General features: G+C 37.8%; 4 protein-coding genes across 4 annotated transcripts; 2 read left to right on the forward strand and 2 right to left on the reverse strand.

Annotated features, from left to right (window-relative positions):
* Positions 1-280: 280 nt before the first annotated feature.
* Positions 281-1,671, forward strand: LOC136267595 (uncharacterized). Its single transcript, XM_066062755.1, has 4 exons — positions 281-383; positions 1,313-1,398; positions 1,448-1,541; positions 1,606-1,671. The coding sequence occupies exons 1-4, from the start codon at positions 288-290 to the stop codon at positions 1,669-1,671; spliced, it is 342 nt and encodes a 113-aa protein (XP_065918827.1). The 5' UTR covers positions 281-287.
* A 1,200-nt stretch (positions 1,672-2,871) lies between these two features.
* Positions 2,872-4,232, forward strand: LOC136266259 (uncharacterized). Its single transcript, XM_066061270.1, has 4 exons — positions 2,872-2,939; positions 2,994-3,040; positions 3,783-3,928; positions 3,973-4,232. The coding sequence occupies exons 1-4, from the start codon at positions 2,925-2,927 to the stop codon at positions 4,173-4,175; spliced, it is 411 nt and encodes a 136-aa protein (XP_065917342.1). The 5' UTR covers positions 2,872-2,924; the 3' UTR covers positions 4,176-4,232.
* On the reverse strand, positions 3,817-7,979 carry LOC136266258 (probable serine/threonine-protein kinase drkB). Its single transcript, XM_066061269.1, has 8 exons — positions 7,450-7,979; positions 6,550-7,394; positions 5,829-6,134; positions 5,613-5,763; positions 5,397-5,559; positions 5,210-5,327; positions 5,036-5,158; positions 3,817-4,559 (listed from the first exon to the last, which is right to left on the reverse strand). The coding sequence occupies exons 3-8, from the start codon at positions 5,871-5,873 to the stop codon at positions 4,404-4,406; spliced, it is 756 nt and encodes a 251-aa protein (XP_065917341.1). The 5' UTR covers positions 5,874-6,134; positions 6,550-7,394; positions 7,450-7,979; the 3' UTR covers positions 3,817-4,403.
* LOC136267596 (E3 SUMO-protein ligase ZBED1-like) lies at positions 7,595-8,428 on the reverse strand. Its single transcript, XM_066062756.1, has one exon. The coding sequence runs from the start codon at positions 8,426-8,428 to the stop codon at positions 7,595-7,597; it is 834 nt and encodes a 277-aa protein (XP_065918828.1).
* Positions 8,429-9,925: the final 1,497 nt, after the last annotated feature.

A 9,925-nucleotide genomic window follows, 5' to 3' on the forward strand; every position in this document is an offset into this window, starting at 1 on the left:
TGACTGCTTTATTAGAGTAATTGACTGCTCTATTAGAGTATATCGATCTTGTATGCAATTTCTTGAAGGGGGGGGGGGGGGGCATTTGCCCCAAATACCCCATCCTGGATCCGCCACTGGGTACCGGCTAAATATACACTTCGTATTTGTTATTATGGGATGGTGTCAAGCACGGCACTATCATGGCAATTCCTGCTTTGCACACAGTGGGTGAGGAAGATTTGATATTACGTTATTTCAAAGACGATTGCAAGTTTTTACACTTACGACACGGTATAAACTTAACAATGGATCAACTGAGGAAGCGACTGAAGAGGATGGGCTTGCGAAGAAGAGACAAAAACGGTCAAACTTCCTTTGAAGAAGTCGAAGCGGCTATTAAAGTAAGTTGTGTATCCATGAAAGTAGTTCATTCGCATACTCCCTTCTCCACAGCAATTTAGTCTATAGCCTATCTGTAGGTCCCTAGTGGGAGATATACTTTTTTGCACCTATTAAATCCCCAACTACCATGGTCCACAGATGTGGGCTGAGATTGCGGATGGTGCAGGGAATCTGTAATTTTCAGCTCCTTACTTATAGGAGAAGTATAGGCATTCAAGTAAAGCACAGGAAAATAGCTAGTGGGACAGTCACAGGAAGAGATGTGCAATCTTGCGGTGTTGATCTATGAATTCCAAGTTGCGAGTCGATATGCGTGAGTGGCCCCTTACATGAATATATGCAGTATCTTAGTATCCAAACGTTCAAGGGACCCACATCTTTGCCTCAGTTAATAGCAATCAATTCCCCCGTACCCCAGCCTGTATCTGTGGTAGTCAGAAATTACACTGAATGGTATATTATAGCCTATAAAGCAAACAGTATTCAAGAGGTAACACACAAGCACTTGCTGTAGGCTGGCAGATCTGTAACAACGGTCAATCTAAAATTGTAACAGGTCAATATCTTGCGAGGACACTGGTAAAATGTTCTCCACACATCTTGTACTGGAAAAGTTTCTTATTCACAGGTTAAGAATTATAAAATTGTCAGTGTTGAAGAGTCGGTATCATAGTACTACAATACAACCTGCTGCATAGCTATGAGGGCTATTCTATTAAAGAATTTCTGTTGTTTATGAATTTCTGCCTATCCTATTATGAGTTGCTTTCATTGTATGTTGCAGGCTTTGTGTAGCTTAAAGAAGGGTGAGAAGCAATTGTTCCAACTTCCATACTACATGGATCCAACATTGGGACAATTGTTTACATTCATTCTACAGTCTTTCAAAATAAATGTGACTATCATTACTGCAATACTGTATTCATAGAAAGAAAGGGAGGTGTCAGGGAACTGCATTGATTACCGCATATTGCACAAGAGGCTGAAAGAGAAACATAGTTTGCGTGTTGGAAGGTGAGTCAGTTGGTCCTTTATTTAGTCGGTAAGCAACATTTTGCTACAGAAATGTTGTGATGATGTTGTCAGCTTTGGATAACCCAGAAGGCGCTGCAGCTAGGAAAGGAAAAAAACTGAAGAGAAGGATATATCACAGCAAGGTGTATTCATTTCACCAGATAATGCTTTATTGTACTTTGTGTCCATTTTTCTGGTGAACTGTAGGGGCCAGACTATATATGGCATTGTGACGGATACGATAAATGGTTTTGCCATACATGGCTGCATTGACAGGTAAGCAATATTAAAAACAAGCGTATAATCCTTATCTTACCTTTTAACAGCTACTCACGTAGAATCCTTTGGCTTCATGTATCCCCCTCAAATAATGATCCATACATTATTGCAGGGTACTATTTAAATTGTGTAGAAAAATTAGCAGGTTAGTTGAAAACATGAGATAAACATAGTATACATACAACCAAGCATTAATCCTCTAACTCTTGATATTACTTGTTCAACTTTTTTGCTGAATGACTTAAGCTTTAATATTTTAGGATTGCTTTACTTTAATTGTCTACTGATGTGTTCCAAGGATGAAAATTTTGTGAAAACATCAACTTGCAATCCATATAGTGACATTGCGTTTGAGTAGTACCATAAGATAGTTGCCTTTTGGGTATCGGAATAAGTGAATAGGTGCTGCCCTCAAAAATGGCAGAGGGTACAGTTGCCCACCCTCATCCTTCCTAATTCTCAGCTCCTGCAGGATGGCATTTTGATCCTCGGATATACAGTATTAAACATATAAGGCCAAGACATAATATCCAAATGTACTATAATAACGTACATTTTTAGATTTGATACAAAAAGGCTTACATTTGAATAGTGGCTGTAGCTATATATACTGTGTCAGTGAACATGCCTCACGGTGACAATAATTATGTATCTGTAGTGTTAGAAAGGTAATCCTACAGTAATAGAGAAGGGAACAAACAATAGTTATCTATAATGTGTGTCTGTATGCCATACCTTTTGTCTATTGTTTCCATTTTTAGTGTACATTGTGGTGAAACACATTGCAGCTATTGTAATAAGAACGTGCTCTTTTTTTGATGCACTGAGGTCTAAGAGCTGCTTTGTACTGATAGCACCGGCTACCCTTGAATATCCTCATTAGTTTTTTATACTATATTATAGGCTAATTACAGCTGCAGTGTTTAATTAATTGATTGAATGTGGTATGTTTTAAGCCATATGATAGCTAAACATATAAATTAAAACTGATGTGTTTATTACTGTAGGGTGTCCTACAATTTTAAGGACAGAGGAACTGAGAATACAAATATAGCATTTTTGCAGCCATTTTTGCGAGATCAACATGACGATCCCTTTGCAAAGGAGAAAAGCTTCATGTATGGCCGATCTACTTCCAATCAAGTTTGTTTACCTTGTATTTCATTATTTGTTTGTTTTAATTGTGCACAAACTAACGTATTGAGGCTTGGTGGGGACAGCTCTGCAAGAATGCTGTGCAATGGTAGATGGATTATTTTAAGGTGTGTGAAAATAGTGTTTCACATGTGATAAGTGCAAAATTGCTATGATTACAGGCTTTGAGAGAATCTGGTGAACTGGATGACAGCAGTGAATATCATATGTAAGTAAAAGAGTGTTGATTATATATGTATGGTGCTGTTGCATATATGCTAATAAACTTACTGTAAACAATTAAAATGCATTGGAGTTTGAAGCAAACCAATTATATTAAAGTATTTCGATTTTGTTTGCATGCATCATCCAGTTTAAGGAAATATTGGCAATGCTTGAAATAAGAAAAAAATGCTTGGTCACAGCGTTGAACAACATAGGCGATTCTACTGGGGGGGCACAGGCCCACCCTGTTGAAAAATAAGTTTTCTAAAATTTAGGGGGAAAGTTGTGGTATAGATATGTATTGTTAGTTTTAGCATTTTTAATGTTTTAGCACTAATTTTAAGCCATTTTAAATCCTTATAATTGCAAAAATCTTGCAGCTTCTGGGGTCCCCCCCCCCCCACTGACTCCCTTAAAATTCTGCTTTATGGTACAGTCATACAACATTTTATGCTGTCCCCCCACCTGTATATGAGGTCTAGAATCACCAGTGCTGAACAAACTATGTATGATTAGGCATTTGGTCACACAATTTATGCATTAGGTTATGTGAACATTCTACCAATATCAAGTACATTACTATGGTTGAAAATTTTGTGTAGGCCAATGTCAAATTAAAAACATTAAAATAGTCATGTTTTCTGAGACAATGTATATTGGCTGGATTATAGTTTGGCTAACACAGCTATAGAATTTGTCAAAATACACATACTTCTCACCAATTAAACAATGGATTTTGTGTGTAGTGACTGCCTTCGATACTGTTTTATGGACTTGATACAAGCTGAATTGGATTACGTGGCACATGAATGGAACATTCATAGAATACGACCAAGTAATCATAATCCTGGTGGTATACCAGATAAGCTGTATTTTTTTCCTGAAGATGAAGGTATGATAAACTTAAATTTGAATAAAATGTTATGCAATTATTAGGGACACGATCATATAGACACACTGTGAGTAGTGATGATGTAGAATCTGCACGTGAATGGAGTGTCACTAAGCCCTGCTCTGTACCAAAGGAGTTCACTGATTTAGCTGAACATGTAATGAGTGAAGATAATATTTCAAAGCCTACAAATGCCGATGAAGCTATAGTATTGTACAAACATCTAAAAAGTGTCTTGAGTTGTTAAATATTTATTTCCCTTAGTTGTTGTATCACAGTCATCATATTGATTCTCTTTTTCGCATCATACTGTAAACAACCTTCACACACCCTTCTGATGGTTGGGTTGAGGTGTTGTATGGAAGGTAGAGTTTTAGCCACAATAAGTTGTGCCATCTCAGCATGGGTCATTAGTTTTCCCCACGCATGCTTTCTCCCGAACACTTCAGATAAGACTAAACCAAAGCTCCAAACATCAGACGCAAGGCATGTGTTTCCAAAAAAAGCATTCTGGTGAAGAATAATAAGGTGTGCCTTCAGCTTTTCCAACATTTGTCATTGTATAAGCTGTTGTCTTGAGTCTGGCTAATCCCATGTCTGTTAAGTATACATGGAAAGTTCCCTTTTCAACCTGTGAACAATAATTATAATTTCTAACAAACCATAAAATTATTTTATTCATAAATAAGTTTAAAAGTACAATATTTACTTGGTTAAACGCTGCGGCTACTATTACCTTATAGTCTCAAAAATCGATGTGGCGACTATTCAAGCTTAACCACTGTTCGATACACGTGAACGATGTTTAAGCCCTTATTTTCACAATCGATTGTGGGCCCCCCTTCAGTGCGGCAACTATTAAAGGTGCGGCGTTTAACCAAGTAAATATGGTATATTGCTTTATGTGCAGCAGAAAGTCCAAAGTAATATAAAAGTACATATGAAGTTCATTTGTACAATGTACAAAGCTTTTAAGGTACCATATCAGTGACATCTCATAACATTTATACCCAATCTTTCTCTAGTAGTACTATTAAGGCACCGAAGAACTTGACAAGTACACAGACAATGCTTGCCTATATTACATCAATCTACATATGTACTTACCAATATGTTCATTGGCTTTACATCTCGATGAATAAAAGGAGGCTTTCGTCCATGCATATAAACAAGTGCCTGTGCCACTTGATCGGTTATCGACAGTTGGTCACTTGCTGAGAGTGGTATTTTCTGTGACGATAATTACACATGTAAAGATTTCAGTCAAGTCAATAAATGTACCTCTTTGAAAAGGAGGTTGAATAAATCTCCACCATGTACATAATTAGTCAAGATGTATATGTGATGTTCATCTCTGGAATACCCCATGAACACAACAACGTTAGGGTGGCGCAGTGAGCTGTTCAGTGTAAACAAATGTTATAAAAGCACGTATGGAAATCATATAGCTATATAACTATTTTATCACCTTAAAACATTAATCTCACTCATGTTGACCTCATCTGATGTCAATGGAATTTGCTTTGCAGCAACAAACGTTCCATTTAGTTCGGACAGGAACACCAATCCATAACCCCCCTTAACAAGTTTACGTCCCAGTGTAAATGATGAAAATGGAATGAAGTGTTCATCTTCGTACATGCGTAGAGATTGAAATTGTGTTACAATACTGTGATATATTTACTTATTTTCTTGTCACTGCTGCGTTGTACATCTCTCAAAGCCACCTCATCATTTGAGTCAGATGGTATTGTGGCAACAACATGAGAAGTACCTGGCTCTGGTATTGGAGTATGAACATTAACTGGCTCACTGGGAATACCGATGATCTCTTGCTATATAGATTTCCAATACACATGATTAAACATCCTACATTCAGCATATACACAAGACTGCTTACTCGTACACAGAATATCCTAGTCTTTGATGGGAACATGCCATGCATGTGTAGATAATCTGCCAAAACTCATGGGCGGCCTTGCAAGGTGTTGGGCAACTTGCTTCCTTGCCCATCTGCCAAAAAATATTCACGACTTGCCACACCTGCTGCGTTTTCCTTGTAACTGAAGAAGTATTTTATTCCTTCCTCAACCAATTCATCATACGTTGCTGTGGGTGCCATAGAAACCCCAACATTAGGTCCAAGTTCCTTGCAGTGCACACCACGTTGCTTTACATCATCGAACCTCATTCCACCAAGTGTAATCTAACATAATCGAACAAACTTATTGAGTCATTTGCACACATGTGGCTAATGCTCAAGGGGTGGATCCATACTTTCGGGGTTTCACTTTTGCAACTAGGCCTGGGCGGTATCAGAAATTGGAAAATGATATATCTTGATATTAATATATCATGATATTACTAAATATCACGGTATTAGTAATACTGAATGAATAGTTAATAGTTACTATTGGTGACACGCACAGACAAGGTGAGTATTATAGGTACATGTATAATGACAATAAGTAATAACAGTATAAGGACTAAGTAAGGGACTAGTTATCACTTGTGAGTATTATAGGTATAATGATGATAATAAGGTATTGTAAATAACAGTATAAGGATAAGTAAGGGACTAAGGGTTAAAGATTTTGTGCTAAAAAAACCAGTTGATTAACCTTTTCTGGCTTTAGACAAGAGCGGCTTGGAGTTACTACATTGCCACCAGTACTAAATACCCTCTCTGATGCACAACTAGTTGCACAAACTGACAAATACTTTTTAGCCAATGTCGACAGTACTTGAAAATGTTCCTGGTGAATTTTCCACCACTCAAGAGGGTTAGATTTAATTTCTGGGCAAGGTAGCAGTAAGTACTGGCTCAATTCATCTTGGATACGCTGTTCAACACTCTTAGCTCTAGTTGTAGATGTTTTCCTTTGATCTAGTATGTCAGATAATTTTCTTTTTTTCTTTATAGGAGCTTGGACAGCCTCGTCCTGTTGACTTACTTGTGTTAATGTTATTTCTCCCGGTGCGGCTGATTCTTCTATCCTTCAGGCTACAATTTTCCCTTCAGCTATAATTTTTTCTTGCAAAGTGGTTTTGTCCTCTTCAGTACAATAGTTTGACTTGAAACGTGGGTCCAAGATAGTAGCCAAGCTGATTAATTCCCTTGTGTTGTCGTCATCGTATTTTGTGTTCATGTATTGTTTGATCTTATGTTGTATATCTTTTTTCAGGGTAGTATCTCCTTCATTTTCTACCAGTGCTTCTGTATTGAGGTGTTCCATCATTGGTCTCAAACAAGAGGCGGTCACCTGCTTTTCAGCAGCTAAAGTGTCAGTGAAGTCAGCTACTGGTTTTAGCGCACCCACAATTGATTCTATTACCTCTGTATCCTGCCACCGGAGCTTAAGATGACTAGTTTTGGGATCTGCTCCAAGTACTTGGCACACAGCTTCTCTTGCTCCAGCAATCGTTGGAGCATTTTGTACCTGGTACCCCATCTAGTAACACATTCCTGAGAAAAAAATTATAATAAAAAATGAAATGTATATTAGTTATTATTAACTTACAGTGACTAGTGAGTGGCTTGGTAAGTTTAAGTCAACCTGAAGTTGAGTTAAGTCCCTCTTTTTTTTCCAACTATGTGAAAATGTGTTTATAATTTTATGTGAGATGTCAATTGCACGTGTAATCCGACTATCACCTTTCATTGAGTTAGTGATGGCCAAAGCATGGTAGCCAGGTCCAATTTAGTTTTCTCATAGCTGCTACAATGTTGGACCCATTGTCAGAAGTAGCACAAGCTAGTCTATTTTCTGGCAATCCCCATGACTCCAGCACACCCTGCAAAGCCATCACTAGACAATCAGCAGTGTGGTTTTCAGGAACAAAGGTGGTTTGTAGACAATGAGACTGCAATTCCCATTCCTTATTAACAAAATGGATGGTAACTGCAAGGTAAGGCTGCATTGTATTAGAAGACCACATATCTGTAGTGATGGAGAAATACTCAGCATTCTTTATTGATTCTGATATTCTTCCCCTTGTATCCGCATAGAGAGCTGGTATGGCCGCCTTTGTAAAATACTTCCTAGATGGAACTTCGTATCGTTCATCAAGTCTACTCAACAGCTTCTTAAAACCTGGCATCATTTCTTTGGCGATGAAATGTGACAGGGCATTGGTGATTTCTTGAGCCCGCTTGCTGCCACTAGGATAAGGCTGAGTTTGCTCAATGGCTGCTGGTAAGGTTAATTCTTGCTTCGTCTTGCTAGAGCCGGATGCTTCTTTCTTTTTCTTGGAATTCTTCGCTTCGACAACAGAGGCATATTCTTTCAGATGGTGATAATACAAATGGCTCGATAAATTCGACGTATTACCGCCTGAAGCGAGAACAGTCTTGTGGCATTGTTTACATACGGCTTTATCCTTTTCTTTATCATTATCCTTTACGCCGAAGAAATTCCAAATGTAGGATGTGGTTCCTTTCTTTGCCACGAGGTCACTACTTGAATCCGACATTGTTTTTCTTTCATCACGACATGTCATGTTAGGTCTCGTGACATCTTATAATTAACTGGCGGTATCACGATATTGCAAAATATGCTCGGTATCTATACCGGTATCTGTAAAGTACCGCGGTTTACTAATGAAACCGGTATACCCGCCCAGGCCTATTTGCAACCCACACTTTTGAAGGCTCAGACCAAAAGCGGCAGAAATTTTGAGTGAATTTCAGTTTTTCTCAAGTTCAACATACAGTAAGACCAATTTGGCAACTGCCATTTGATTACATCCTGGACTGTTGCATCATTGTAGTGATGGTACAATCTATCGTATACCGTGTATCTCATGATAATCATATTGTGACAAAGCTATATCGTGATATAAAAATTTCAACTAAATACATAGTAATTGCAATAAACAAGAAACTTTCTGATAGAAAATTTCATCACTAGTTACAACTGCACTCAGAAACTTGTTGTTTGTATAAGTTCTCACCTGTAGACTGGCATCTAATGTTACATGTTAATTGTCGTGATAATTATCATAATCGTGATAATTTTGCTTGCAATAATCGCAATATGCAATGTAAACAATAAGCTATATCGCACATCACTAGATGTTAGTGAATGCTCTATTAGAGTATTTTGATTGTGCTTCATTGATGATTTTTCAAAAACGGTGCTCCATGGAACCCTCTCAAACCCCCTGGATCCACCACTGATGCTTATTAGAATAGTTAGTTATACACTGACCTTAATTAAAACTGGGTTTCTCTTTTGAACACTAGCAGCACATCTTGTCTTCTTAGAGCTATTTGATCGTTCTCCTCGTTGGAGTTGCTTATATTTTTCAATAATCTCAGCTCTTTTACTGCTACCTAGTAAAATGAAAGTGCCATGTTGCTGGTGATGCTTATAAAACACTAGCTAGTCACGTTCCTCGTAAGCACCACTCGTCAATTAGATGTTTAAAACCCCCCATTTCTAGGAAGGGGTTTGGTGAATCATCCATACCATTCTTGTTCAAAATTGTTGCATGCAAATTAAGGTTGAGACCTTGGCGGTAACAACAAAAAAGTTGCCAAACAAAAAGGTGTGGGCTGACAACAAAACTTTTTCTGAGGGGGTACTTATAATCTCTAATTGATAATGTCAAGAAGTTAAGGTAATACGGTCCAGACAGGAGACTTTCATACGACTAGCTACATATTATACAAATTAAAGCAGGCATTAAAAGGAAAAATACAAGTTGGCTACAATAAAAATGTTATGAACAAAAAAAAGATATTTTCTGATAAGAGCTCAAGGCAGAAGATCCTGCTTTTAAAACACCATTGCTCATGAGCTCTGCATATAGAGCATTTTGTTTTGACAAAAAACCAGACAGCTCTACAGACCAAAACCAGGTTTATACATTAAAGTCAATATGCACGTGCTCGAACTACGTTCAGTATGTGTAACAAGATAACGGTTGCTGGCTTACTTGCAGTTGGTGTAGGGGGTTGGATACTATGATTGGGTCCATATCTCATAATAGCTC

This window comes from Dysidea avara, chromosome 9, assembly GCF_963678975.1.
Source record: "Dysidea avara chromosome 9, odDysAvar1.4, whole genome shotgun sequence".
Lineage (NCBI taxonomy): Eukaryota > Metazoa > Porifera > Demospongiae > Dictyoceratida > Dysideidae > Dysidea > Dysidea avara.

Excerpts from the sequence above, each read along its gene's own strand:
- LOC136267596 (XM_066062756.1), bottom strand. The coding sequence starts at position 8,428 with ATGACATGTCGTGATGAAAGAAAAACAATGTCGGATTCAAGTAGTGAC.
- LOC136266259 (XM_066061270.1), top strand. Across the intron at positions 3,041-3,782 it reads GACAGCAGTGAATATCATAT|TGACTGCCTTCGATACTGTT; the intron begins GTAAGTAAAAGA and ends TTTTGTGTGTAG. Across the intron at positions 3,929-3,972 it reads TTTTTTTCCTGAAGATGAAG|GGACACGATCATATAGACAC; the intron begins GTATGATAAACT and ends TGCAATTATTAG.
- LOC136266258 (XM_066061269.1), bottom strand. The coding sequence starts at position 5,873 with ATGCATGGCATGTTCCCATCAAAGACTAGGATATTCTGTGTACGA. Across the intron at positions 5,764-5,828 it reads CTAGGATATTCTGTGTACGA|CAAGAGATCATCGGTATTCC; the intron begins GTAAGCAGTCTT and ends AAATCTATATAG. Across the intron at positions 4,560-5,035 it reads TAAAGCCAATGAACATATTG|GTTGAAAAGGGAACTTTCCA; the intron begins GTAAGTACATAT and ends TATTGTTCACAG.
- LOC136267595 (XM_066062755.1), top strand. The coding sequence starts at position 288 with ATGGATCAACTGAGGAAGCGACTGAAGAGGATGGGCTTGCGAAGAAGA. Across the intron at positions 1,399-1,447 it reads CATAGTTTGCGTGTTGGAAG|AAATGTTGTGATGATGTTGT; the intron begins GTGAGTCAGTTG and ends ATTTTGCTACAG. Across the intron at positions 1,542-1,605 it reads GAAGGATATATCACAGCAAG|GGGCCAGACTATATATGGCA; the intron begins GTGTATTCATTT and ends GGTGAACTGTAG.